Source organism: Kockiozyma suomiensis, assembly GCF_038497685.1.
Source record: "Kockiozyma suomiensis strain NRRL Y-17356 unplaced genomic scaffold V2V93scaffold_19, whole genome shotgun sequence".
NCBI classification, from domain to species: domain Eukaryota; kingdom Fungi; phylum Ascomycota; class Lipomycetes; order Lipomycetales; family Lipomycetaceae; genus Kockiozyma; species Kockiozyma suomiensis.
This window is the reverse complement of record NW_027117682.1, coordinates 166,861-192,364: the sequence shown is the minus strand read 5'-3', so window position 1 is coordinate 192,364 and position 25,504 is coordinate 166,861. Positions and strand designations below refer to the sequence as shown.

Below are 25,504 nucleotides of genomic sequence, written 5' to 3'. Positions count from 1 at the left end.
ATCACCATATTATTAATGAGCAAGAAAAAGCATCCAGCAAAGCAAATATATAATTAACGATTGCTCAAGCTAATATCATCAAATAGCATATTTTGAAAGAAATGCAAAAAAAAAAAAAAAAATCACATTGAATGTATCGCGCGTTAATGATATTTGGCCAAAGCCATGCTTAAGATTTATTTGCACAAAGTCGCGATAGAACTGCGAGAACAGGCAATTTCTCATCTGCTTGGCTGAGATATATATGTACAAGGCAGCATATAACACTTGATTCCAAAATATGACATGCCATTTGCTCCCTTAAAAAAATCTCCTCGTCAACGGCTTTCATTTCGTTAGTATTATTTTAGAGTTGCTCGACATTTTAGGTGGGCTTCAGTTGATAGAGCGTTGCATTACAAAATTATTTAATAGATCTGCAGACATTCAGTAAGCAATTGAATTTCTGATAAAGTTGCAATAAATATAGTTACCTTCTTCTTCTCGTCAATACTGAGTTTTCCTGCGCCAGCGTTGACGACAAGTAGCAGTCCGCCGACAATCGAAAGCGTTTGGAAATACTTCATATATCATGTCAGTATAGCCAAATCAGCAACAAGCAGTGCTTTTATAACGATACCTCATATTTCAAAAAATCCCGATTGGGGTGGTTGCTCGAATACTAAGCAATTTTAGATCAGCCGGGATGGCACAAATCAGTAATGAGGAAGCATAATGTATACATACAGTCCAATAATGATTAACAAAGATGTTAAACAAACTCAACATGAGCACTAATAGCATTGCACTCAACTTTGTCTTAAATCCAACAACAACCATCACACAAGCCGTGAATCCGACCGCGCTAATGAAAAGTCTACCGAAAGTCCATCCTCCGCTGACAACGAAACCGATAAACAAGAAAATGAGAAGAACGCGACCGGCAAGCAAAAAATACATTTGCTTGTCCTTCTCATCAACATTTGGTAATCCGGCAAATGCCATACGTCGCTGAGAAAATGTGTCAGAGAGGACTAAAAGCAGACCGCCAATCACGGACAAATTTCGGAGGAAGAACTTGAGCTCGAAGATGAGGCCGTAGCCGATAGCTTGAGAGACGACAACGCCCACTAAAGCACCAACAGCGTATCCAGTATACTTGCGAGTAATCACACATAAAGACCCGGTAAGCATGGCGACAACATTGAAAAATAGGAAGATGATGACGATGAAACGGGGGATATGGCGATAGGAGTAGAGGTAAAAGACCTGATCAGACCATTGACTTAAGATCCGAAACGCGTCCTCAAGAAAGGTGGCAACAATAAAAAACCTGCCAATAGCAGGCACATATGGACGAACTGGGCCAGATACAGAGTCGAGAAGCTCTTCGATACGCGTAGCCTGGCGGCGTAACGTCTCGAGCGGCGACGGATCAGCCGAGGACGCCATTGGCGGAGCCCTCGACGAGATCGATATCGGCATTGAGTGAAACTGACGAGAAGCGGTGCCCCGGATCGACATTGTACTATCTTTAATTCAAAGTTGCTGCTTCTGTGGGTTGTTGATATTCAGAGCAGCTTCTTGCGGGGCTCGTGATATCAAAACATACGACACCGTGGTCGTTTCGCGAGCCGCATCATCATCAGCCACTGCACACTGCCATATGCACTGCCACATTTGTAGGGCTCAGTTTTTAACCCTACGTGACTGCCTACGCGTGACTGCTTATTGAGCCGCAGCAAGCTTTCTCTGGGTTTAACGATGCTTCGCAAGTTTCTTTGATCGCCAGCAACAGCAACCCACGGAATTACCAAACGATCTTCAAAACTCGCTTGGGAGACGGATATTGTTTACTCTATTTTTCTTTAATTTTCAAAATGAGCAAGATCACCGTCGCAGGAGTCCGCGAAACTGTCAGGGAGCTCTTGGATTACTCCGAGAACACCAAGAAGCGTAACTTTTTGGAGACTGTTGAGCTTCAGGTCGGCCTTAAGAACTACGATACTCAGAGGTGAGATTATATTATAATTCGGATATCATAAGAGAAAGACACGCAATGCTGATATCATGCACAGAGACAAGCGTTTCTCTGGTACCGTCAAGCTTCCCCAGGTCCCCCGTCCTAACATGACCATCTGTGTCTTTGGTGACGCCCATGATGTCGATCGTGCTAAGCACATTGGTATTGATGCTATGTCGGTTGAGGATCTTAAGAAGCTCAACAAGAACAAGAAGTTGATCAAGAAGCTTGCAAAGAAGTACAACGCCTTCATTGCGTCTGAGGTTCTCATCAAGCAGGTTCCTCGTCTTCTTGGACCCCAGCTCTCCAAGGCCGGAAAGTTCCCTACCCCCGTCTCGCACTCTGATGATCTCTACGGAAAGATCACTGAGGTTCGTTCCACCATCAAGTTCCAGCTCAAGAAGGTTCTTTGCTTGGCTGTCGCTGTTGGAAACGTTCAGATGGACGAGGACCAGCTCATTACTCAGATTATGATTGCATCGAACTTTTTGGTGTCTCTGTTGAAGAAGAACTGGCAGAACGTCGGTTCGCTCACCATCAAGAGTACCATGGGCCCCAGCTACCGTATTTACTAGATTATTCTAATTGTCTTTTTTATAATACTTTGTACATTGACGTGGATTGGGTAATAAAAAGTTACGGTTCATTATTAATCATCTACTCAAATGTTCAGCATTTAACGTAGTATTTCGTTGATAATTATAAACCGGAAACACAAAAGTAGAACCACAAGAGTGAGAGTGTAATAAAAAAAATACATCTACATAATCGCACTAGATAAACAAAGAAGCGAAAGAAATAACGATATACAAATTTACATTGTTTTTCTGTTTGCTTATACAAATCCACAACTTTACTCCCAATCTAGTGTCCATCGGCCGTGACATTAAAAAGACGATCTTTCTTCATACAAATGTAAACCATTCGTTAATGTCAAATCACAAATCCCTTTCTACCATCAATTCCTACTTATCTGTTTGTGCTTGCTTAATCGATCTTAATAGACTTGTAGATTTGTCTGACAAAGGCATAACTTGAGATGAAGCCAATCGAACCCATTAGCACAAACACCAAGAACGAAAGTAACAGACTGTACCCTAAATACAGTACATTACTGACTACTCCGCCCAAAGCAAGCTTCGAGATCCAGTAAAGGATAGCGTGCAAGAATACAAAGATCGAACTTGCGCCCGCCGTGAAGAAACTGCGCCATTGCCAATGATAATTTTCGGAGCAGAGAAGAAAGTAAGTTATTAAGATGGTGACTGTCGAGCAAGTTATGATCATCACCAGGTAGCAGACAAACAGGAATCCAAACATGTAGTACACTTTATGGAACCAAATCGAGTTCATAATGAAATACAACTCAACGAAAATGGCACCAAACGGTAGAATTCCGGAAAGTAACATACTCGGCACCCAACGCAGATAGACGGGTTGATCAGGAATCTGTCGCGGGATCTGGTTGGTACGCACGGGCGGGTCCAATGCCGGCGCCTTGAATCCAAAGTACGAGCCAGCAGCCGAAAGCGGCACCGAAATCACAAACCAGATCACGACAAGCGCAATCATGGTTCCGACAGGCACGGCGCCAGATGATTGTACGGCAATAAGGAAAAAATTGAGGAAGATGAAGATTGCGAATACAATTCCGGGGACGGTTAGTGGGGTGGCAATCACGTTTGTTTTCCAGGACTCGCCACCAAAAGTCTTGTACGCCCGTGAGGAGACATATCCTCCAAAAAATCCAAAGAGAGTGTAGAGTACGATAACCACAGTGGCAAGAGCACCTCTACTAGAAGGAGACAAAAATCCGAGCAGCGCAAAAACAATAGTCATACCAGTCATGACGAACAGCTGAGCACCGCTACCCAGCAACACAGAGAGAGCAAGCGGATACGGCGGAGTGCGGAAGACGTCGCCATGAACAAGTTTCCAGCCTGAATCTTCCTGAATGTCTTCATTGAGATCGAGTTGATTATAGCGCGCAATATCCTTGTGCAATGTGCGCAAAAGAATCATGCCGACCATACCAGTCAGGAAAATGACGACGATAGACGAGTTAATGAGCGAGAACCAGTGAATTCGCGGGTCATAGACGTGGAGGTACTTGTCCCAACGCGTGGCCCAAGGAGTAGAAGACGGCGTCCAAAAGACAGAATAAGTGAATGTGACTTTGGTGTCGATGTCACGGTTGAGCATAAGTTTATCATCAACATTACAATTTTGCACAACACCGGCATCGTCAATCGTAGTCCGGAGAGAGGAAGGCTGCACGACGACGCCGACGACACGGTATTTGCCCGCGCGCGTCTCGTGGTACTCGACAAAGATATCGTAGTGATTCGATAAATAGGGATTCTTGTCGTCGTCGCCGATAGATCCCAACTCGAATCCGACAGAATAAAATTGGGAACTTGTAGCTTCGTCATATTTGACACGGGCGGCAGGTAAACCGTCGATCAACCAGTTGAGTTGATAGTCTTGGCGTATGCGACGGTTGACGAATTTCGAGGCGCGGGACTCAAAGTTCTGGGTGCAGAGAGTCTTACAGGTGTCGTTCTTGAGCATTCGTAGATCAAATGGTGAGTTGAAAATGCGATCACCAAAAAGAATTGCACCGAGGGATTCGGCTTGTTTCTTGGGACCTGGAATCAATCAGTACTGAGATCAAAGAGGAAAGAGAAATTGGAGAGGCGGAGTGTAGAACGTACCTCCCTGAGGACGGCAGAAATGGAATGCCGGATGATAGTAATCATAAGACAAAACACTCTGCAATTGAGGAGTTTCAGAGTCAATGGCGGGAGTGAGAGAGTTGACGAGTAAAGGCACCGGATCGTTCTCTTCGTAGTCCGTGGGTGCCACACCGGGGAGGTAGAATGCTAGCGAGGGCTGCAGAAGTCCAAGGAAGAGGACGAGCACACAGGCAAAGGTCTGCATAAAATGCAGCATTGTATTTACTTAATAGCAGAATTGGGTAATTTTGAAGTAGCAGACAGGAAAAAGTGTTGTGAAGAAGGCGACTAGTGAAGGAGTGAAGAAGGGATCCAGGATCAGCCTCGAGAGAGTGGGCTGCTGCTGCTGCTCCAATAACTACCTAACCCTTGAAGTACATTCGTCATAGACAATAACAATACAGTATGTGCTGGGAGAATAAAGTAAGAAAAGTGTGTTAAAATAGGATTCGAATGCTCAGAATAGTAGTTTTTTTTTTAGTGTCGAGGAATTAGCAAGAGATTGCATTACATAAAATATTTCGAACCCAGATAAATTTAGTGACTACCGAAAGTGCGCGTAGGCGATACAATCCAGCCGCTTTCAAGCCGCCCCGTCTAGTCTAAATACAGTACTAAATACAGTAATCTGTAATCCAAAAGAATTATTGCTCTAGCAACTGGTTTTGGTTTAATCGTCAGCCTTTATTATGAACATCGTAAAAGTATTACATTAGTTTGCATAAACGAACCAGAAAAAAAAGAAAAAAAAAAAAGAAAACAAGGAAATTGACAAAACAAAAAAAAATGCACAACACCGAAAAGATGTATCCCAACTTAGAGACAGTACGCACAGACGAACCAATCGGGACCATCGATATAGTCAATCTAATAAATTATTATAAGCAGGCAATAAATAAAATCAATTTGACAATCCGTATAAAATCATTTGATATAAGGAATCAACACTTTTCTAAACTTTGGATATTGCGTGCCGAACTCCTTTTTGTACATTTCATGCTTGCGCACAGCCTTCCGCCACATCTGCATCGCACTGGCAGTCAAAAACAGCAACGACGCGAAACTTCGCGTAATAAGAGCAATCATGGTCCAAGCTACCAACTCAAAAAAGTAATTCGGACACGAGACCCAATCGAATCCATATCCTTTCGGAATCCGCCGCGCCGAATATGAAACCATAGTTGAGGCCAACTGTGAAGCTGAAGACAGCGAGCGAAGATTATAAGATTGTGACGAAGGATCGCCTCCGGCTCGTCGGACTAATACATTTCGAGACGGCATTGTCGAGCGCGGAAATCGTAGACGCATATTGGCAAGAATCAGATGAGTTTCAAAATTTGATAGCTCGGCAAAAATCCATACGGCCGAGAGAAAATATAAACTAGTCTCCTCGGTATCGGCAGATGAAGATAATAATGAGACGGAGGATGAGCAAATGCCGTTTGCAATTGATTTGCTCGAAGACGAGGATCCCACAATCGCGCTCATCGATGGCGACCCCACGCACGACGGGTAATATATATAATATGCCATAAAAAATCCCGATAGTATCCAGTAATGCAAAATGTAAAAGTATACAGAGTAAAAAGAGACGGTGATGCGGAAGAAGACATGCACAAACATAGTTTCAAACATACGCTTGGCAAAGTGTAAGTTGATTAACGTGAATGCAACAATTTGTGAGGCAGTATGTTGAAAGTTAGAGCCATATATCCAAGATTGGCAGTAGTAGAAAAGGATATGGATGAAGACAGGACCGGAGTATGCAGTCATTAGAAGCGTGCGCCGGCTTAATTGTGGGCCTATAATTTTACAGCTGTAAATATTTCACTGTCACCAAAATGCTTTTTTTTTTCTTAAAAAAAACTCACCAAGATCCTTCACCAATACACGAGTTCCATCATGAAGATCGTAAGCATTAAGTGGCGAATCAGGCACCAACACTGTCTTTGAAGAAGCAAGAAAGATCTTTATCCGCGACCGGGAGAGATTAGTCGGCAAGCGAATAGCATTAACTAGATCATCTACCGAGGCGTTTTCACGATCAACTTCAACTACAGATGGAAGGTTTGCAATAGGCAATTTCGGGTCAGGAGGTTGCCTTAGAAAAAGGAGAACCATGATCTGCAAAATAGAGTAGAAGAAAGATGACGCGACAGCTGATCGTCAACGGAGTATAAATACTGATCCCGCCAGGAATTGCTTAGAAATATAGGATCTTGTAAAAACTCAGAAATAATATTTAATCAAAAGAAGAAGAAATAAAAGATATAGACACAATAAAAGACGTAGATAGCAGTAGATGCAGAAGGGAAAGAAAGCATGTACGAAGAATAATGAATGGTGGCGTCCAAAGTCAGATGGATTACCCGGCCTCGGTTTAATTGTGTTACAAATATATTATATAATCACAATGATGACACGCGGACGGATGCATTAACAGGACCGAGATAGTTTGCATTTATCATCATTTAGTGTATTCAGTCTAATGGTGAATTTTATAAGCAACAGCATGCGCCCTCCACTACAGCTTCACAAATACGCGCAATGCCGTTTTCGTTAGCCGATATTCCCTTTTACAGCGCAGAGGATCCTCCGGTTATATTGGTCACCGGAGGAACGACTGGAATCGGTGCAGTTGCTGTGCGGGAGCTGGCTCGACATGGCGCACGCGTCTATGTAACTGCTCGCAGCGAAGCCAAGGCGAGTGACTTGCTGGATGCGATGGCTGACATCAAAAACAGCGAGGAAGGACACGAAAATATTGTGTGTGATGTACGAGTTATTAAATGCGACATGATGAGCTCGGCTTCCGTGATCTATGCCGCCAAAGAGTTTCAACATAAAGAACCAAAGTTAGAGTATGTAAATGAAAAGTATACATGTGTTTGGAGATTAGTATCTAACGTAATCAACATTATAGTGTCTTGATAAACAATGCTGGCGTATATTATCCCCCGTATGAAGAGTCTAGCGACGGTTACGAGTCTACTCTCCAAGTCAACTACTTTGCGCCATACCTTCTCACGCGCCTACTAATCCCAATTCTCAATAAAGCGACCGCTCCACGAGTCGTCAATGTGTCGTCTCTTGCATATTCATATGTATCTGATTTTTCGTTTGATGATCCAAATCTAAAATCCGGATGGGATTTGAAGAGCAAGCAAGCAAGATATTCGCAGTCTAAGCTAGCTCTCTTACTCTTCACTAAAGAAATGGCAAGGAAGCATCCAAATATATTATCTGTTGCGCTACATCCGGGTCTCATTGCTAAGACTGCAATATTCCGGGATTTTGTTCGCAATGACTCAATGTTTGGTCTTGCCGGATTATTTTTCCGATTTTTGGTCAAAAATGCTTGGATGTTAGGAGCTATCTCGCTGGAAGAAGGCGCCTTAACTTCTCTTTATGGAGCAACTGATCCGAGTCTTAATGCTAAAACGGATAATGGGAATTTCTATATGCCGATTGCTAAACTGACTAAATGCACAAAGACGGCGGAAGACGTAGCTCTTGCTGAGAAATTGTGGACGTGGACGGAACAGCAGCTTGCTGAAAAGGGATATCTATAAACTGCTGATAAACGCTAGATTATATGTGGTGAAGTCCCAATTAGATTTAGAACAAAATAATAGACAAAAGAACTAGAAGAGTAAGCTTATTCTCCATTATAAGCTAAAGAACAGAAAGTGGATTCTGCGCAAGAAATTGGATCATAAACTATTTATAAACATTTTTATTTAATAAACCAAAACAAATCTACTATCCAACCAATATTATAACAAGTCCGTCCTCCACCCAAGAAGAATAAAAAATAATAATAACTCCTTTCATTATGAATCAAATTACTCCACAGGTATACTTTCCCTTTCTGTGTATTGTGCAACCTTCTTTCATAATAAAAACGGAAATTTGAAAAATCGTTTATCATGTATAACAGCAAACACAAAATAAATATTAAGAGATAAAAGATAGGATAAAAGATAGAGCTCACAAGTTGAGGCAAGTTACAGGGTGCTGCAGCCCTGCACCCCCCTTGTCTCGCTCGACTTGGTTCTAGAAGCACGGAATGCAGAGAAGAAAGTGCGATGCAATGCAAATCAAATCATATCAAACTGAAAAGCAGGAAAATAACAAGCAAACATCAAACAATCTATGATGTAGGTTCGTATTGATAAGCCGACGAGGTAGCAGACGGGTAATAGGTAGTCGAGGAAGAGTATCCGTAATCCGAGTAGCTGTAGTAGTACTCGCCACTAACCATCTCGGTAACGTTCACACGACGCGGGATATCGTGAGTGGCACGGAAGTAAGAGTAGTCGGAATAGCCACGGATAAGAGAGAGCGACAGAGTGACAACAATAATGGCAAAGATGGCGCCGAGCACGAGCGAGAAGACCGGACGCTTACGGCGGTTGGTGGTGATAAGCGTTGCGGCCTTCTCAGTGATGGAGTAATTCTCGTACTCCTCGCCAAACACTGTGCGGACGACAGTCGGAGTGTTCTGGCTCGGAATTTCAGACGGCCTAGTGAGCGGCGACTGCTCGGAGATGGACTGGTAGGATGACATTGTGATAAATATGAGTACGAAGAATGTCAGTACGAAGAAAGTCGGTGGTGATCGATAAACGAGAAGCGGTGCAGTTCAGGGCAAGGGCTGGTGGCAGTGCTGAGTGGCGGTGTCGAGTGGCTGAAGAGGATCGGGCGACGTGGGCGAGACTCAGACTTCTTAAGCACAAGGCAAAAGCGAGCGTGGTAGAGCACGTGCAAGGGTGAGTGGTCCATTCACTGCTTTGTTTACTTTTTTGCGTGCTTTCAGAGGAATGCCGGTGTATTGGGTTGCAGGCTGCTGGTGCCGGTCAGCGGTCAGTCTGCGAGATTGTTTATTGGCTCAGTTTTCAGCTGCAATCATCTGCTATCTGTATTTACTAATCCATCCCTCTATTGTGTATGCTCTGCGTGCCCATCTATTCTACTGTAGATGGATAGTCGGTACATACCCCTCACTAATGTGCCCCTCTTCGCTCTCCGGTAAACTATCAACAAACCTCCTGTTCGATACTATAACACCGCACACTGCGCACTGCACGGCATAGCACAGCATAGCATAGCACAGCATGGCAACTCATGCTGCATGATATAAAAGCCTAAAGTCACACTACTAATGCTCCGTAATGCAATCCGCCGATAGCGGCCGCCTAGAGGCAGATCTCAACGCGGACCCTTCCTTCACACGCGTCCTGCCTGACCTGACCATCTTCCAAAACGATCCTTCGCGGCTTATCGACCAGCTCTCGGACGATGACAGACGCATATTACAACCTGTGTTGGAAAAGCAGTCTGCGAATCTCAGTGTTAGCTATTCTGTTGCCGGTATGTCTCCTTTCACGCGTTTTTGTCAAAAGAATTTGTCTAACTGCTTCCAAAGACATCAATGTCTTGAGATCAATCGTGCAGGTGGCTCTCAGAGCATACGATAATAACAGCCTTGATTCAAACAGTTTTATTACTATTTTTAAAAGCTATGAAACTGTTCTTCGTCGCAAAAAAATTGATACCTCAAAGGAGACCTTTTACTTCAAATTAGTCGTCAAACTCTGCCGCTCGCCTGGAACTTCTTGGGCAGAGAAATTCAACAATTTACTATTAGTACGGTTACTGTCTTTTGATACTCTATTTTCTAGAGCCGTCTCTCTAATATCTCGAATAGGAAATCAGCTCTCATCTAATTGAACAACGGAAACCAGAACTCGACGCGCGCTACAACGATTTCCTACGCGACATCCTCACCCGTACTTTCCGACAATGGCGCGATAAGGCTTTAGATTCTCGCGAAATTTCACAAGCTCTCTTACGCGCTGCTTTGAAATATGATCAAGCTACTTTACTCTCGCAAGCATTCGAGATCTGGAGAACAAAATTGCATGAATATGTTTCTCGTGAAGAGATTATTGTCGCCAGGTCCGAGGAAGTCTCGATTCGTTCACATTTTAGAATTTGGTGGTTAAAGGCTCAGGGCGCTCAATTATTTCGTGAACGTGCTGCCCTAATGTTCAAAAAGCGTGTTTGGTTTAACCGAATGAGACGGATTCAAATTAAAGCTGTCAATCTGGAACAGCAGCTTCAAGATACTCAGAGCACTCAACAGGCATCCTTGACTAAAAAATATTTTGGGACTTGGTTTCACAAGACGCTTGGTATTCATGCGCAGGTCTACTATGAGCGGAATCTAGCGCAAAAATGCTTGGATTCATGGATTCTTGCTTTAGAAGATATCACTAATTTGAATGATCGAGCTATTGTTTTTAAAAAGAGAGCTACAACGCATGCGGTCCTGAAGAAATGGATGAATTCTATGCAAGGAATTAAAAGTAATAGCCGCATAGCTGACGCGTATCAACGACGGCTACTGCTTCGTCGTACTTGGAATTCGTGGACTGCTGCGACAATACTGAAATTATCGAAGGATGAGGTCGAGGTAATTTGCAATGAGTCTATTGTCCATCAGTATTTTAATCAATGGAAGAAGAATACAGATATGGCAATTACTGCAGACATTTTTTATCAATTTAGTATTGCTCAGCGATTTTTCAAGCGCATGAGAGAGTCTTTGCGTGAGAGATTATTGAGCGGCAGTCGTGAAAGGCTAGTCATGAGAAATACTCTATATACGTGGGTTCTCCGAGAGCGATCAGAGCTATTGAACCGTGTTGTTAATCGGCGATTATTAAAGCGCAAGCTTAAAATTTGGAGGCATGCGACTGTCAAACGTATTGATCGTGATCAGAAATCTATAAATTCTGTTTATGAGAGTACAAATTACAGAATGGTTTCTGAGGTGTTTCAAAGCTGGAAACGGAGAACTGCTGTCGTCAATGATATGTATAATCGAGCTTTGGTATGCCTGAACAGTATTTTTTTTGAGACAATATCGGTACTAATTTATTCAGGATTTTGATGAGTTGCGGTTATATCACAAATTTCTTGATGCACTGGACTTCAAGTTTCAAAACGTGACGCGACTTTCGGCTGAAGGTGATACATTCTATCGTATATCTCTACTCAAATCATCGCTATCAAAATGGAAGAGTCAGCTGAACGCCAAACATCGAATTCACAGAGAACAACTCCTAGAAGATTTGCTATTGCAGAAACGATACCGTTTACGAGAATCGGTCTTCCATAAATGGATTGATCGTACTGTTCAAGTCCTTGATATGTCCGTGCAAGCAGAAGATTTATACGCGTCTAACAGTCGTAATATGGCTTTGTCAAGTTTGCTTACTTGGAGCGATAAATTGGCGCGACTGCGAGCGCTCACTATAGACGCAGATGACTATTCTAATAAAAGAATCAGAATGATATATCTATATAAATGGTTTGATCAAAAAACCATCATCCAAGAAAAAGCGCATAAAGCTGCGATAGTGTACGATATCAATAGTTTGCTCCGCGCGCAAAATATTTTGCGAAGATGGAATATGCGCTCTATTCAAATTGGAATATTAAATGCGAAAGCAGATATCTTTCGAGAAAAGAGTGTACAAGCTCATGCTCGGAGAGTTTTTGGAGACTGGGTCGATTCTACTAGAGAGCTCATTGATGCATATCAACAGCATGAAGTTCTTTCTATTGCAAATACTACACTAGATAGTGTTGATGAGGAGTTAACTACACTTTCTATAGAGGAAAATACAACGTATACGCCTACGAGAAGAAAGCCCGGTACACGAGTTTCGTTTATAATTGATGGAAATTTAAATACTCCGCGTGTGGAGAGATGGAGTAGATTGAGAAATAGTCCAATGTATGAAGGGCGACGAAAACTATTTACTACGCCTGTGTTGAGGATGGCAGAGAATGATGGGGAGTTGGGTAAGACTGTTTGATTATTTTGTATTTTAGGATGGTTATATGGAGTTTTAAAGGTAATATGTGTTCATGTATTATTATCAACAATTATATATATTTGGAACTTTTATATCGTCCACTCATACTATCGTTTCAGCTATTCTTTCCCCAAATCGTCTGATCATCTCCTTTTCCAACTGTGGAAAAATGATATCTGAAGTCTCGCCTGCGACACTAAAGAGAGCACTATCATTTATTTTCTTGTAGAAATCAACCAATGGTTCAGTCAATTTTGCGTATTCATCTAATCTCTGACGAAATATTTCCTAATATAATTGGAAAATTAGAGTTGATAAACTGTGATAATAAGAAGGAAAATACGTACCGGGTCATCATCCGGTCGACGAGAAAGCGGTTCACCAGTAACATCATCTTTGCCATCAACTTTTGGTGGATTATAGGTTAAATTGTATACTCTACCGGAAGGTACATGAACAAGTCTATTTGCAATTCTGTCAAGTATGACTTCATGTGGAACTTTTAATTCGACAATGAAATTCAATTGGGCTGAGGCAGGGGATAAAATGCTGTTGTCGAGAAGCGAGGCTTGAGCTTCCGTTCGCGGGAAGCCATCGAGAAGAAAGGATTGGGTAGGTGAAAGCCAGGAGCGAGATGAGAGTTCGGAGGCGATGACTGCAGTCATGATGTCGTCCGGCAGAAGTTTCCCTTCTTTGATAATTGCTGATGCCGTACGTCCTGATATGCTCTTCTCGATTGGCAAGTCGTTTCATGATAGAGACCAAAATTCGAAATAATCGCAAAAAAAAACTCACCAATTTCAGTCTTATTTTCAATTTGTTGACGAAGTAAATCACCCGATGATATTCCAGGAATTCCGAATCGTTTCAATAATCGCGATGTTTGTGTACCTTTCCCGCTACCGGGAGGTCCTAAAAGTAACACACGCGCCGGACGAAGTAATTTCGACATTGAGTGAAACTATATCTATATACTAAAAAAATGATAAGCAAAAAGAAGGTGGGAAGATGTGTTCACAGGGAACGAGGTAGACAACATGTAGATATCGTTCTAGTTTATAGGAGGAGGAACAGAGAGTGTGGGGTATCTGAGCCACCACTCAAAAACGTCAGCTACTAGAATTCTGATTACGCAGCAAAGTCCGACTTGAACAGATTTTTTTGCCTACTTTTACACAATAACTCATTTTTGGATTATTACTCATTTCTGTAAAATATATAGTGCTGAGAATCTTTACGACGATATTCACTCTATTCTCTCTAGCATGAATTGACTGTGCTCTACCGGTCAGATACATATTGCTATCACTACAGTTGATTTGATTGCAAAATCTCCTACGTTGCTTGCAGTGATAATAGCTGTGCGCCTGTCTACACTGGCGAAAGTGGTGGTTTGATCAAGTGTAGCCGATGTGGAGCTGAACGATCATATAGTTATTTCGGCTGTCAATGAGTTGGTGAAGTGTATCATGATGACTGGTGTAGCGTACAATTATACAGTACGTGACAACGGTGTCATATACCTATTGCCATACAAAGAACGCGATCTGGAAGTCGGTCCAGACGGTCAAGACAGAATGATGAAGCACTGCACTGATATGGCTAACATGGGAGTTACTGTGACCATAGCAACTAGTGCATACGTGCCCGATCGATGACTTCAGATCAGATAGTAGCTCGGTTGACGTCGTATTGCGTTACAAGCTGAATTTTGCAAGGAATAGGGAGAGTGAAGACATACGACCGGGACAGTGGATGCCAAAGAATTCTGCAGCAAGCGCGTTGCAAAAACGATCTGGATACTACCACATGTACGTCAGTAAGGAAAGAGGATGAGGTCTAACTTACTACTTTAACCTCTAGTTGTAGCAATCACTGGAGCAGGTACTATTCATACTCAAGCATGAACTGATATATCAAATTTTGCTACTGTTCGGTTTATTCGCGTTGTATTTACCGCGTTTTAATTACAACGCGTCCCCAGAGTGCGGCTGTAACGATAACAATCTAATCTGAAAATAATTCGAGAACTCACAAAAAGAAATCAAAGAAAGCTGCGATTGCAAAACTGATATTAATTATTTATATTTTCTGTTCTCTTTTTCTTTGTTGCTTTTTTTAATCTGCTCTCAGCAGAATTTGGAGGTAGTCTGTAATCGTCGTATCGATATTGAATTCCTGGTTAGGCCCTTTCTGGGGAAGCGAACTGAGATAAAACTAAATTGAATCATAAATTATCCATACTATTATATAAAATCAGAACAGCTTAGCCTAATTTGACTATATACAATTAATTCTCGAACTTTTTATTCACAATATACTTGTATTTTCCAAATCGATAGTATAATCGGCGATCTCTTGGAAAAAAATTTAGTGACTTCATTTTTCATGAAGCTATGACGACGCCTTGGCATGGATGCAGATAAGCTAGCCGTCTTCCACGCTTCCTTCTTCAATTCACCACCATTCTCAATTATCGAAAGATGACGATCAACACCACCATTCTGACGCGAGTTTGCATATCTCATTTTCTATCAGCATGGAATTCACGCGTATTCGAATATTCCGCAGTATTATTACTAGCTATGATTTTCCCGCAGACGCTGATGCCGCCGTCTATCTATGCGTTAGCAAGAGCCTTGCCTGCGATTTTCATAGCGCCTGCTCTGGGGCGGCAATTGGATAGAATGAATAGATTGGTTGTTATTCGACGTACAATTGGTATGTGTATAAATCTCTTTTTTCTTATGAGATTGATAGGTGTCTGACTGATTGGTGATTTATAGTATTGCAGCGAGTTGCTGTTTGTCTGTCGAGTGTTTTGTTGGCGATGATGATTAAATTCAATGTCGGTTCGTCATCAACCAGTATATCTGTCAAAGTAGGATTCATGGTTTTACTCTCACTTCTTGCGTGTATCGAGAAGCCAATGTCGATAATGAATACCGTATCTGTTGAACGTGATTGGGTTGTCGTCATAGCTGGATCGAACAACTCCGATCTTCGTGAGATGAATTCAATTATGCGGAGAATCGATTTATTTTGTAAAATGGTTGGTCCTCTTTCTGTCTCATTTCTCGTGGGGTACACATATATCGGTACTGCATGGCTCCTTGCTATCTTCAACTTTGGCTCAGTGTTTATCGAGTATTTTTCAATTGCTAAAGTATATTTTCTTGTACCGGCTCTTGCGGTACGTGCATCAGCATCAGAAGCACAATCAGAAAACGACGAGCAAGAAACTTCATTACTGTCGTCAGATACTACACCGGAGCCTTCAACAGTGACTCAACGTACCGGTCTATCCGCCTATATCCACCACAGTCTTTTCCTTCCCTCATTCGCCTTATCATGTCTTTACTGGAATGTTCTTACGTTTGGAGGTTTATTCGTGACTTATATGCTTGCGCTTGGATATTCTCCTGCAATAATTGGAGTTTTACGTACAGTTTCAGTCACGTTTGAACTTGCCGCCACTTGGATCAGTCCGTTGTTGATGTCCAGAGTCGGACCGGTTAGAGCCGGATTGTGGTGTATTAACTGGGAGGCATTATGCATTACCGGAGCTGTGATTGCGATATACTCGACAAATGGCAACAGCTCTACTGATAAATTTCTGTTCATATTCTCGTCTAAATCTACATTTCTCTTAGTTTCCGCCGTGATTTTTTCCAGATTAGGATTATGGGGATTCGATCTCTGCGCCCAGTCTCTGATTCAGGAAGGAGTCGAACCCGAGTCGCGAACCACTTTTTCATCATTTGAGTCATCCTTCCAAAACTCATTCGAATTGCTCTCGTTTGCATCAACCATAATTTTCGATAAAGCAGACAATTTTTGGATTCCGTCTGCTATGAGTGCTATTGCTGTTCTGTTAGGAGCAGGCTGTATGGCTTTATTTACATTCAAAGTTCGTAAACATCTCATTCATGGAATACCCATTTCTCGTCTTTTGCATGCGTTCAAGAGTCGAGATGTTAATATTCGTGAGATGGTGATACAGCAGGAACTCGATGAGGAAGTTTAGGATCTTGTATGTAGATTGCGGGTCAGCGCTGTCGGTTTTTGATATTCTTATCTTTAGTAGTAATTTTTACATAAAATCTAATATCTTGCTATTTTTCTACTGCAAGAGTCGGGCCTAAGTAAATGATTAAGACATTGAAACAGAGTAATTCATGCACCACAAGATAACAAATTTCACTGCTACAATCCGTATCGTGTCCTTTCAACACAAAGTCGATAATAATTCACTATTCCGAGCGCTCACCGAAATTCTCCCGATGTAGCCTACAAGACTAGCAATCGATACATCTGATAGTGACATTTTTTAAGGCATTTATGTCAAGCCATGATGTACTGACTATCGAGGCAAACGACACCGACTAGCAGAGGGCCACTATTCGTCCTCACATAGAGAAAATACGACCGACGGTGCCAACAACATTCGTAAGCTCGCAATCAGCGCTATTACCGTAACGGGAAGGTCATGAACACGACCTAAGTCCGCAGGAGTCTGATACAATAAGTAGCAACCCAAGACAAATAGCAGCCGCAATAGGTCGACCCATAGTCACGCCCGCTGCGTTTATAACCACTACATAACCTCTTGTAAGCCAACGCCAACTATCGAACAACATTAATAAAACATTCAAGCGTAGACCCGGATTTCATGTGATGAAATATGGTGCTCCCCATCCGTTTACTCGCACACAATATATCTTGCTGAATTCCGCAAAGAGATGTCGTCCTCTTTCTTCTAATGTATACTTCAGACGACCCGCCATTATAGACAGTTAACACACTCGCCTACTTCTTTCAACTCAGACTTTGACTCAGACATGGGCAACTGTCCAGTTTCCCAATCTGTATATGTTTAGTCCTGAAAAGTCATCCACTAGAAAGTCACCCCCTAGAAAGTCATCTGCTAGCCGGCTACTATAACTGGTACGCATATAGTCACGCGTATCGCCTTCATACTGAAATTTATCTTTCTGGAATCCACAATCGTCATATGCATATGTGGGAGTGGTACCCTTAAAGTAATTGATTAAAAAACGTATATTCTTTACCGCGTCTGATAATTGGTCAAACTTCTCTAATACATCTAGTGGCGTAGCAGCAGCGATAACAGCAACAGTGACTGTGAACTAGATTTTCATCGTATCTCTATTCTGAGCAGGATAAGAAGTCCTCTTTGATATCGGACAATTACCAGCGACTATCTGATCGTCATACATGTCACGGTTGAAGAAAGTAACAATATTGCCAGTATTTACGTAGACCTTCGCCACCGTAGCTTCCGGTAGATCCCAGTTTTGATATAACTGTACTTGTTCGTTGCACCACGCTATTGCCGCATAGTCGTTACTAGTGTTATCAGGCCGAACTGCCAGCACTGACATCTCTAATGCTAATATGCTCGCAACTATGACGAACTTACTTGAGGCGTAAATGCCATATTGAAATAACTTGACGCAGCAGAACGCATGCTTCTCTTTACATACTTATATATATATATTTATATACTGCACATTTTATGGGTTATGGGTAGATATAAAGCGCTTCTGACATGATTGGTCTTATGGCCCAGTTGGTTAAGGCATCGTGCTAATAACGCGAGGATCTGCGGTTCGATCCCGCATAAGACCAGCTCCAATCATTTTTTTTTTATTTTTCTTTTTTTTTATTATGTTTCTATATTTTTATTTGAGTCTGAATTCTTTCAAGAATACTGCGAAGATTGCGGTGGCGAATAAGAAAGGAAAGGGTTGATTACTAATGACAGAGGCTTGCGGATTTCAGATAAAAATTGACTTTCTAGTACCGGTCAATGAGTTGACCAAGTGACATGAGAGGCGGGTAACCAAATGAACATAATACATATATATAAATATAAATATATATAAATATACAGGCGCTCGACCTAGGAACAAGGAACTGTTCTAACATATGATGATGACAATGATGATGAGCAGGAATAGATGAGACGTCAAATAAAGAGAAGGTCACTGCGTTGAGCGGCTTATTTGCACGGTCCGCTATTAAGTAAAGCGAAAGGTAAATAAATTGACAAATACGCACGCAATTTCGGGCATGACTTCGGCATTATAGACCGAGCTCAGGTCGCCGCCTTCAACTCTTCTTTCTTTCTTTCTATCTTTCGTCTTTTTGGTTACTTTAGATATTTTAGAGGTCTAGACATATGGCTGTGACAACTGGCATTAAGCGGGTTGCTATAATTGGTGAGTGCTGCCCTGTTATGACAAAGTCTGGTATCTCCGAATCGCCGATGTCGGATTTGTCTAGAGTAGACATACAGACGACGACATACTAACAAAAAAGAAAGGAGCCGGAGCAAGCGGATTGGCTGCTGCGAGAGCGTTATTAGAAGAAAGATATTTTGACACGATAAAGCTTTTTGAACGAAATAGTGTTGCTGGTGGACTGTGGAACTATACAGAATATACAGACGAAGATATACGGTTGCCGTCGGTTGATCCAAATGTTAGCAATTCACCTTTTGTTGATGCGGATGGGAATGTCAAAGGATGGGCGACTGCTGCGTATGATGCATTGGTAAGTTATTCTATTATTTGAAGTACCTTTGGGGAGAGCCATGTCGGGATTATTTTCAGAAACAGGGTGCTAATTAAGATCCGATGCAGGTTACAAACGTGCCTGGAGCAATCATGATGTATGCGAACCCAGAGTACAAAAAGAAACATCCGCTTTTCCTGTTCAGAGCAGACGTAGCTGCATTTCTTCAGGCGTATGCGGAAGCCGACGATATCCGCAGGTTGATATCGTATAATACGAATGTGCTTGATGTCCGGAAAGACGAAAAAGAATGGACAGTCACACATCAAGAAACAGCGTCAGATGCTGCTGTACAGAAAGAAAAATTCGACGCAGTTGTGGTTGCATCGGGATATTTCAATGTTCCGTTTACTCCAAAAGTGAAAGGGTTGGAGAAATATTCCGAAAAATTTCCTGGCCGTGTAAGTCACGCCAAAACATTTCGGACACCCGACAGCTACATAGGCAAGACAGTACTAGTTGTCGGCAATGCAGCTAGTGGAACTGATATTGCCAACCAGCTTGTACTTGTTACCGGAAAGAAGATTTACAAGTCTGTTCGGAGCGAATCGAATGCGCCGGGCGCGCCGGACGAGCGAATTGACGAAGTGAGCGAGATTGCGGAGTTTAGAGAGGATGGAAGTATTGTGCTTGCTGATGGGAAAGTATTGGATGACATCGATGCTGTGATATATGCTACGTACGTCTGAAAATTTTGGTTTATACATTAATCAAAAACTGGTTTAGCTAATTAATCTAGTGGATATCTACGGAGCTTGCCGTTCTTGAGTGAGATCAACAAAGGAGACCACCCTTTAATCACTAACGGTGCTTATGTGCATAATCTGTATTTGCATTTCATTTACACGGAGGACCCTACCCTGGTTTTACTTGGAACTCTTCGCTTTGTGCTTCCATTCCGAGTATCGCAAGCCCAGGCATGCTATATAGCGCGAGTATGGTCAGGAAGACTGCAATTACCGCCCAAGCCAATAATGCAGCACTATGAATGGAAACGATTCAAAGAAGTTGGAGACTCTGCGTCGTTTCATGACTGGATGTATCCTTCCGATGCTGATTTCTGTGAATTTGTGTACGCGCTGTGTAAATTGATTGATCCTCAAGAGACCAAGGGACTTTATCCGCGCCGATGGACAAGAGATGAACGTACCCTACGAAAGAATATCGGCAAACTAAAGTCTGCGTTTACCAAATTTTTGGTTGAAAAGAACCAATATGCGGCCGATATCGAGGAATTGAAAAAAGACGGCTATTTTGACGGCGAGTTGGAGCCAGATGAAGACGAGCCAGATTTTAGTAAATTTGGCAAGGTAGTCACTGGTCCGGAAGGGTATGATGAAGAAGAAATCCAGAGTGCGGTTTCGGAGATTAATGGTAACGGACTGCAGAATTAAACTACGATTTACTAATTAGAATCTGTCCGCAATAGATTTATGATTATAGAGGTTTAATTGGCAACTACAATAGATATAGAGCAATTAGAAGAAAGCCCTTTACAATAATATTACTCAGTCTCACATATTAAGAGTCAGAACATCTTAAAAAGGGCAAGCCGCAGTCAATCATTCGATGTGGGTATTCTGAAGCGGTCGAGACAGTAGTGATCTGTAGTGATCTGGAATAAAATAAGGTTTATTCCTGCAGGATCTGATAACTTTGTTTGTGGAATAGGGTTGAGTCAATGACGGCGATTGGCTGATGCGATCAGAAGAGAGTATTGGGCTGAATTCGCAGAGCGCATTGCAGTGAATGAAGAGAGCAATTCATGAATATCTCTTTAATATTCAGATTGCAGTAATAGGGATCTGCTCGATATTTAGATACTTGCCAGCGCAGACAGATGGAGAATGGAAATCTCATCTGATAATCAGATAAAAATGGGTGTCGGATCTAGGCTTCGTTGCCGACCCAGTTCGAGGCCCCCCGTCCGAGGTCCTTACCTGGGGCCTTACCGAACAGCCGAGGCGGTAGGCATTGACTGAATAGGCATTCATTTAGATGACGAATGGGTTTTGAGCTTTAGAAAGGCCCAAAATACTCAAAAGGAAGAGATATGAGAGTAGATAATAGGTATATAGGGTTGTAAAAGTGATACATTATCACAGTTGTGTCGAAAGCATGTGACTCGGAAGAGCAGTTTGATTCTTAATAAAAGGCTAAGGCAAAAGATATGTCGAAATGGCCGCGTCTGGACAACTCTTCTCTATTTCCTCGAATCCTCTTCTCTTTCTCTTTCTCTTTTACTTTTACATTTTCTTCTTCTTATAATTTTCCACCTTATTATTCTTAGTCTTATTATTCTCATCTTTATCTTGGCCTTCTCACTTGTTGTTCATCTCCTGCTCTTCGCCTCCATGCCTTCTACTCCAGGTATCTACCTACCTCTTCTCCTCCTCATCCTCTTCTCTTCTCCTCCTCCCTTTAACCAACAATATCTTCTCTAGTCGCCATACAGCCTGCAGCAGCAGTCACTCCGCAGCCCTGTCTGGCGCCTGCTCCCGCTCCCGCTATTGCTCCGCGCATCAAAGCGGAAAGCCCCGGAGATTCTAGCGTCGTTTCTTGCATTCGCCCCTCCAAAGAATGGGTCCTACCCCCACGCCCAAAGGTATGTCTCTACTCATACAAGTCCTTGAGCTGTTTTGGCTGTTTGTACTATTTACGTGCTAAGGGTTCGTGCTAATATACCTTTAAACAGCCCGGTCGCAAGCCGTCAACAGAGACTCCACCCACAAAACGCAAAGCACAAAACAGGGCCGCCCAGCGTGCGTTCCGTGAACGTCGGGCGGCTCGTGTCATCGAACTAGAAGATCGTCTGCAAGAACTCGAGCAAGAGAAAGAAGACAAAGAGGCAAACCTTACTAGTACCCTTTTACGCATAGCTGCTGAAAACCAGCAACTCAAGTCAGTCACCGATGAGCTTAAGCAACAGCTCGATCTTTTTAAGCAGTTCCAAGCCCAACAGGCTGCGGCTGCTGCTTCGGGAATGCCCGGTGTATCTATTTCTATGAACCAGCAGCCGCCCCATCACCTTGTGTCCCCTGCGCCATCGCCTGGAACCGAGCAGAACTACAGCCAAGACATGCTCGATCGTGCTCTTGAAGAGCGTTTACCTGTCGACTTAGCCGCAACTTCTTCCCCTGCTTCAACCAGTGGCACCACCATCTCCTCTCCTTCCTCTCAGCAATATCAATATTCTCCCTCCGCCTCGCAAGGACTTAACGGGCAGTCTGTCCCAATAAGGCGGCCGCTCAAGCAAAAATACTCCGCCTCGAGTCCTGCAGACATGTCCTCATCTAATAATGCCTCTCCGTCTGCCTACAACTCGCACCGTTCTTCTGTTTCTATTGCGCATGTCACAAACCAGCCTTCACCGCTACACGCGCATGACGCCTCTCCCAAATCTGACTCTTGTGGCCTTTGCCAGTCCGAAGGAAACTGTATGTGCTCAGATATTGGCATCAAACCTGCGACTGACATTTTTCCTAAACGGCATTTGTCGTCTCCGGTGCCTGCCGTGGCGGAGAATGTCAATAAGAGAATTAAGAGAGATGACGAGGATGACATTGAAATGGACTTTACTCATGCCTTTACGACTACAAAGATCTCGCGAAAGTCACAGCAGCATAAGCAGCCAGCGTATGCCCAGCAAATCGAACCTCAGCATCAGCATCAGCATCAGCATAAAAAGAGCGAGTATGGAATGCAGGATAGCTTTTTTTCATCAGACAGATCAGATAAGTCGGGATCCCATAAAATTGATCCTTGTGGGTTCTGTTCATCAGGAACTCCTTGTATTTGCGCTGAGGCTGCTGATGCTGAGGCTCGAGAGATGGAAAGTCAGAATCAAATGATGATTGGAGGCGACGATATCAGTACTACATTGCCACCTTTACGTAATGATCCTCACTCTGAATTTGTACGTCAAAACTCAAAGAACAAACTCGTGACTCTCCATCCCGAGCCTATTTCTAGTATGTCGGGATCGAATGGCTCTGTAGCTCAACAGTTTTCTCCAGGAACTTGCGAAAGCTGTCAGAGAGATCCCATGCAGACTTTGTTTTGCACTTCTTTAGCTTCAAAGTCTGGAAGTGAAGGTGGCGGTTGCGGTAATTGTAACCAGCCTGGTGGATGCTGCGGCGGCAAGAAAGCCTCGACGCAAGATCCTGCATTTATCCCGTGTTCTGCCGCTTATCAGACGCTTTCGAGACATAAGGGATTCAAAGCAGTTGAATTACCGTCTTTGGTTGGCAAGTTGACTTCAAAGGGAGGTCAAGTTGAAGTTGCGAGTGTGGCTACTATCCTGCGCGAGCTCGACCGAAGGCTGTATAATTGAGGTGTTTAAAACGGCATTTTTGTATTATTTTATACTATTTTTCTTATAGATAAAGTTTGACTGGTGTTTATTGGTGTTCTTTTTAATTTCCTTTTTTTCTTTTCTATTTTTTCTTATATTTGGAATGGTTTTTGCACTCGTTTTCATGTGCTTTCTGCTCGTATATGTGCAGCTGTGATATGGTTTAAATCTTTTTAGAAGCTATTGCTCAATTTTGTTATATTAGTGTATTTTGTGCCTGGAATATTTTCCGGAATACAATTGGCAGTATAACTACGAAACTTCATTTCTAAATAGTTATTCGTATACTTTTTTTTATTCCAAATACATATTGTCAAACACTGCTCTTACTGATCGAGTTATCGGTCACGTGCTTATTAGCACCACTCGGCGCTCATAGTTCGCGCCGTATCTGACCCCGAATATCAGCAGATATTTTTAATACTTTTTGGGCAACAATTCACAGCGTTGGAGCACCCGACCCTTCGTCCTAGATCAGTTGTTTCATTTAAAGGGACTTTGCAGTCCAGTATGCCTCCGAGTGAATTTGAGGAGATGGACGACAATCCAGAAGTTCCAAATAACAAACCAATGACGCAGTCGCGCAAGCGGTTGTTTTCTACGTTTTGGATTTATGGTCTCATTAATAACGTTCTTTATGTTATTATTTTGTCTGCCGCTGTTGATCTTGTGGGAGCAGATGTTCCCAAAGGTGTTGTGCTGCTTGCGGATGTGATGCCGTCGTTTTTCGTCAAATTATCGGCTCCGTTCTTTGTTCATAGGATTCCGTACGGTGTACGTATTTGGATTCTGGTCGCACTGTCGTTGGTTGGCATGCAATGCGTTGCGATTGCTGCTTCTATCCATATGCGTCTTTTAGGCGTCGTGCTTGCATCGATGTCGTCAGGACTTGGTGAACTTACGTTTTTGCAACTCACGCATTTCTATGACCCAATTTCGATGCTTGCCTTCAGCTCTGGCACGGGTGGTGCGGGTCTTGCTGGTAGTTTTTTGTATCTAGTTGCAACAACCTGGTTACGGCTTTCTATTCGAGGAACGATTTTTGCGTCGAGTTTACTTCCGCTAATTTTCTTTCTTGCCTATTATATAATCATGCCTGCGCCCGATCCAATTCTGGCGTCTCAGTCCAGTGCATTTGCGGCTAAACGGCCAAGGTATTCTCCGCTTAACGAGGACGAAGAAGCCGGACCTTCACAAACAGAGTCTGATCGTGAGTCATTGAGTAGTCGCCTCAGTTTGCCGAGAACTATGCCTTCTTGGGATCAGATGCTTGACTCGTCCGGTAAGACACTGCAACGACTTGCGCCCCTTTTTATTCCATATATGCTTCCGTTGATGCTGGTTTATATTGGGGAATATATTATCAACCAGGGAATCTCACCTACGTTGTTGTTTCCTATTGAGGAAATGCCGTTCGAGGAGTATCGAGATGCCTACGTCACATACGGCTCGCTATATCAGCGTAAGTTCGTAATTTTCTGTCTGATTTATTTATTCATTACTAATGTGTGACAAGTTGGTGTTTTTATTTCTCGCTCGTCGTCCGCGTTTGTTAGAGTCCGCCGACTTTATGTGCCCGCGATTCTACAACTAATCAATGTTTTCATTCTCATTTTACAATCCATGTTTGTCATCATTCCGAATGTCTATATAATCATGATTATAGTGTTTTATGAAGGATTGCTAGGCGGAGCCGCCTACATCAATACTTTCCTTCTCGTATCTGAAACCGTTCCGATCGAAGAACGAGAGTTTGCTATGGGCGCCGTTGGAGTTTCCGATTCAGGAGGCATTGTTGTAGCTGGAACAATTTGTCTTTATTTAGAGACGTTTTTATGTGCGTATCAAAAGGCTCATGAGAGGCCTTTTTGTGGTCTTGCTTAATTTTCGTAGGAGTAGGGGCGATTTGCATATGTGGTGTTTG

At 42.7% G+C, this 25,504-nt stretch overlaps 12 protein-coding genes and 1 non-coding gene across 13 annotated transcripts; 8 read left to right on the top strand and 5 right to left on the bottom strand.

The window, feature by feature from the left end:
• Positions 1-351: 351 nt before the first annotated feature.
• V2V93DRAFT_376392 (SURF4 family-domain-containing protein) lies at positions 352-1,564 on the bottom strand. The gene is made up of 3 exons (XM_066911736.1): positions 727-1,564; positions 620-661; positions 352-560 (listed from the first exon to the last, which is right to left on the bottom strand). The coding sequence occupies exons 1-3, from the start codon at positions 1,501-1,503 to the stop codon at positions 408-410; spliced, it is 972 nt and encodes a 323-aa protein (XP_066763179.1). The 5' UTR covers positions 1,504-1,564; the 3' UTR covers positions 352-407.
• Positions 1,565-1,770: 206 nt separating this feature from the next.
• V2V93DRAFT_376390 (60S ribosomal protein uL1) lies at positions 1,771-2,899 on the top strand. The gene is made up of 2 exons (XM_066911735.1): positions 1,771-1,993; positions 2,058-2,899. Exons 1-2 carry the CDS (start codon positions 1,860-1,862, stop codon positions 2,575-2,577), a joined length of 654 nt encoding a protein of 217 aa, XP_066763178.1. The 5' UTR covers positions 1,771-1,859; the 3' UTR covers positions 2,578-2,899.
• On the bottom strand, positions 2,673-5,046 carry V2V93DRAFT_376388 (uncharacterized protein). The gene is made up of 2 exons (XM_066911734.1): positions 4,717-5,046; positions 2,673-4,650 (listed from the first exon to the last, which is right to left on the bottom strand). The coding sequence occupies exons 1-2, from the start codon at positions 4,952-4,954 to the stop codon at positions 2,990-2,992; spliced, it is 1,899 nt and encodes a 632-aa protein (XP_066763177.1). The 5' UTR covers positions 4,955-5,046; the 3' UTR covers positions 2,673-2,989.
• Positions 5,047-5,287: 241 nt separating this feature from the next.
• On the bottom strand, positions 5,288-6,948 carry V2V93DRAFT_107722 (3-oxo-5-alpha-steroid 4-dehydrogenase-domain-containing protein). Its single transcript, XM_066906738.1, has 2 exons — positions 6,609-6,948; positions 5,288-6,539 (listed from the first exon to the last, which is right to left on the bottom strand). Exons 1-2 carry the CDS (start codon positions 6,856-6,858, stop codon positions 5,662-5,664), a joined length of 1,128 nt encoding a protein of 375 aa, XP_066763176.1. The 5' UTR covers positions 6,859-6,948; the 3' UTR covers positions 5,288-5,661.
• A 262-nt stretch (positions 6,949-7,210) lies between these two features.
• Positions 7,211-8,506, top strand: V2V93DRAFT_376385 (uncharacterized protein). Its single transcript, XM_066911733.1, has 2 exons — positions 7,211-7,598; positions 7,661-8,506. Exons 1-2 carry the CDS (start codon positions 7,285-7,287, stop codon positions 8,307-8,309), a joined length of 963 nt encoding a protein of 320 aa, XP_066763175.1. The 5' UTR covers positions 7,211-7,284; the 3' UTR covers positions 8,310-8,506.
• Positions 8,507-8,890: 384 nt separating this feature from the next.
• V2V93DRAFT_361467 (uncharacterized protein) lies at positions 8,891-9,307 on the bottom strand (the record flags this gene model as incomplete). The annotated part of the gene is made up of 1 exon (XM_066908162.1): positions 8,891-9,307. One exon carries the CDS (start codon positions 9,305-9,307, stop codon positions 8,891-8,893), a length of 417 nt encoding a protein of 138 aa, XP_066763174.1.
• Positions 9,308-9,490: 183 nt separating this feature from the next.
• V2V93DRAFT_351462 (Sfi1 spindle body protein-domain-containing protein) lies at positions 9,491-12,995 on the top strand. Its single transcript, XM_066907986.1, has 4 exons — positions 9,491-10,110; positions 10,166-10,386; positions 10,448-11,635; positions 11,688-12,995. Exons 1-4 carry the CDS (start codon positions 9,912-9,914, stop codon positions 12,624-12,626), a joined length of 2,547 nt encoding a protein of 848 aa, XP_066763173.1. The 5' UTR covers positions 9,491-9,911; the 3' UTR covers positions 12,627-12,995.
• V2V93DRAFT_376380 (adenylate kinase-domain-containing protein) lies at positions 12,658-13,681 on the bottom strand. The gene is made up of 3 exons (XM_066911732.1): positions 13,422-13,681; positions 12,974-13,344; positions 12,658-12,914 (listed from the first exon to the last, which is right to left on the bottom strand). Exons 1-3 carry the CDS (start codon positions 13,576-13,578, stop codon positions 12,729-12,731), a joined length of 714 nt encoding a protein of 237 aa, XP_066763172.1. The 5' UTR covers positions 13,579-13,681; the 3' UTR covers positions 12,658-12,728.
• A 1,176-nt stretch (positions 13,682-14,857) lies between these two features.
• Positions 14,858-16,884, top strand: V2V93DRAFT_376375 (Ferroporti-1). Its single transcript, XM_066911731.1, has 2 exons — positions 14,858-15,347; positions 15,413-16,884. The coding sequence occupies exons 1-2, from the start codon at positions 15,110-15,112 to the stop codon at positions 16,651-16,653; spliced, it is 1,479 nt and encodes a 492-aa protein (XP_066763171.1). The 5' UTR covers positions 14,858-15,109; the 3' UTR covers positions 16,654-16,884.
• A 1,320-nt stretch (positions 16,885-18,204) lies between these two features.
• On the top strand, positions 18,205-18,278 carry V2V93DRAFT_t68. The gene has a single exon. It is a non-coding gene; the product is annotated as a tRNA-Ile (tRNA).
• A 338-nt stretch (positions 18,279-18,616) lies between these two features.
• V2V93DRAFT_107549 (uncharacterized protein) lies at positions 18,617-20,744 on the top strand. The gene is made up of 4 exons (XM_066906737.1): positions 18,617-18,871; positions 18,976-19,205; positions 19,295-19,905; positions 19,966-20,744. The coding sequence occupies exons 1-4, from the start codon at positions 18,832-18,834 to the stop codon at positions 20,618-20,620; spliced, it is 1,536 nt and encodes a 511-aa protein (XP_066763170.1). The 5' UTR covers positions 18,617-18,831; the 3' UTR covers positions 20,621-20,744.
• Positions 20,745-21,400: 656 nt separating this feature from the next.
• Positions 21,401-23,839, top strand: V2V93DRAFT_351452 (uncharacterized protein). The gene is made up of 3 exons (XM_066907985.1): positions 21,401-21,596; positions 21,671-21,831; positions 21,922-23,839. Exons 1-3 carry the CDS (start codon positions 21,581-21,583, stop codon positions 23,557-23,559), a joined length of 1,815 nt encoding a protein of 604 aa, XP_066763169.1. The 5' UTR covers positions 21,401-21,580; the 3' UTR covers positions 23,560-23,839.
• Positions 23,840-24,150: 311 nt separating this feature from the next.
• On the top strand, positions 24,151-25,464 carry V2V93DRAFT_329361 (batten's disease protein Cln3; the record flags this gene model as incomplete). Its single annotated transcript, XM_066907623.1, has 2 exons — positions 24,151-25,042; positions 25,097-25,464. 2 exons carry the CDS (start codon positions 24,151-24,153, stop codon positions 25,462-25,464), a joined length of 1,260 nt encoding a protein of 419 aa, XP_066763168.1.
• Between the last annotated feature and the right edge of the window lie 40 nt (positions 25,465-25,504).

Coding starts and splice junctions, on each gene's coding strand:
- V2V93DRAFT_376375 (XM_066911731.1), top strand. CDS start 15,110: ATGACGATCAACACCACCATTCTGACGCGAGTTTGCATATCTCATTTT. Junction 15,348..15,412: donor TGTTATTCGACGTACAATTG/GTATGTGTATAA, acceptor GGTGATTTATAG/TATTGCAGCGAGTTGCTGTT.
- V2V93DRAFT_376380 (XM_066911732.1), bottom strand. CDS start 13,578: ATGTCGAAATTACTTCGTCCGGCGCGTGTGTTACTTTTAGGACCTCCC. Junction 13,345..13,421: donor TGAAAATAAGACTGAAATTG/GTGAGTTTTTTT, acceptor AGAGCATATCAG/GACGTACGGCATCAGCAATT. Junction 12,915..12,973: donor GTCGACCGGATGATGACCCG/GTACGTATTTTC, acceptor CAATTATATTAG/GAAATATTTCGTCAGAGATT.
- V2V93DRAFT_376388 (XM_066911734.1), bottom strand. CDS start 4,954: ATGCTGCATTTTATGCAGACCTTTGCCTGTGTGCTCGTCCTCTTCCTT. Junction 4,651..4,716: donor TTTCTGCCGTCCTCAGGGAG/GTACGTTCTACA, acceptor GATTGATTCCAG/GTCCCAAGAAACAAGCCGAA.
- V2V93DRAFT_376392 (XM_066911736.1), bottom strand. CDS start 1,503: ATGTCGATCCGGGGCACCGCTTCTCGTCAGTTTCACTCAATGCCGATA. Junction 662..726: donor TTGTTAATCATTATTGGACT/GTATGTATACAT, acceptor AAAATTGCTTAG/TATTCGAGCAACCACCCCAA. Junction 561..619: donor GGGATTTTTTGAAATATGAG/GTATCGTTATAA, acceptor TGATATATGAAG/TATTTCCAAACGCTTTCGAT.
- V2V93DRAFT_107549 (XM_066906737.1), top strand. CDS start 18,832: ATGGCTGTGACAACTGGCATTAAGCGGGTTGCTATAATTG. Junction 18,872..18,975: donor TAAGCGGGTTGCTATAATTG/GTGAGTGCTGCC, acceptor CAAAAAAGAAAG/GAGCCGGAGCAAGCGGATTG. Junction 19,206..19,294: donor CTGCTGCGTATGATGCATTG/GTAAGTTATTCT, acceptor GATCCGATGCAG/GTTACAAACGTGCCTGGAGC.
- V2V93DRAFT_376390 (XM_066911735.1), top strand. CDS start 1,860: ATGAGCAAGATCACCGTCGCAGGAGTCCGCGAAACTGTCAGGGAGCTC. Junction 1,994..2,057: donor AAGAACTACGATACTCAGAG/GTGAGATTATAT, acceptor TATCATGCACAG/AGACAAGCGTTTCTCTGGTA.
- V2V93DRAFT_376385 (XM_066911733.1), top strand. CDS start 7,285: ATGCCGTTTTCGTTAGCCGATATTCCCTTTTACAGCGCAGAGGATCCT. Junction 7,599..7,660: donor CATAAAGAACCAAAGTTAGA/GTATGTAAATGA, acceptor TCAACATTATAG/TGTCTTGATAAACAATGCTG.
- V2V93DRAFT_351452 (XM_066907985.1), top strand. Junction 21,832..21,921: donor TCCTACCCCCACGCCCAAAG/GTATGTCTCTAC, acceptor ACCTTTAAACAG/CCCGGTCGCAAGCCGTCAAC.
- V2V93DRAFT_107722 (XM_066906738.1), bottom strand. CDS start 6,858: ATGGTTCTCCTTTTTCTAAGGCAACCTCCTGACCCGAAATTGCCTATT. Junction 6,540..6,608: donor TGTATTGGTGAAGGATCTTG/GTGAGTTTTTTT, acceptor GTAAAATTATAG/GCCCACAATTAAGCCGGCGC.
- V2V93DRAFT_351462 (XM_066907986.1), top strand. CDS start 9,912: ATGCAATCCGCCGATAGCGGCCGCCTAGAGGCAGATCTCAACGCGGAC. Junction 10,111..10,165: donor TGTTAGCTATTCTGTTGCCG/GTATGTCTCCTT, acceptor CTGCTTCCAAAG/ACATCAATGTCTTGAGATCA. Junction 10,387..10,447: donor AATTCAACAATTTACTATTA/GTACGGTTACTG, acceptor TATCTCGAATAG/GAAATCAGCTCTCATCTAAT.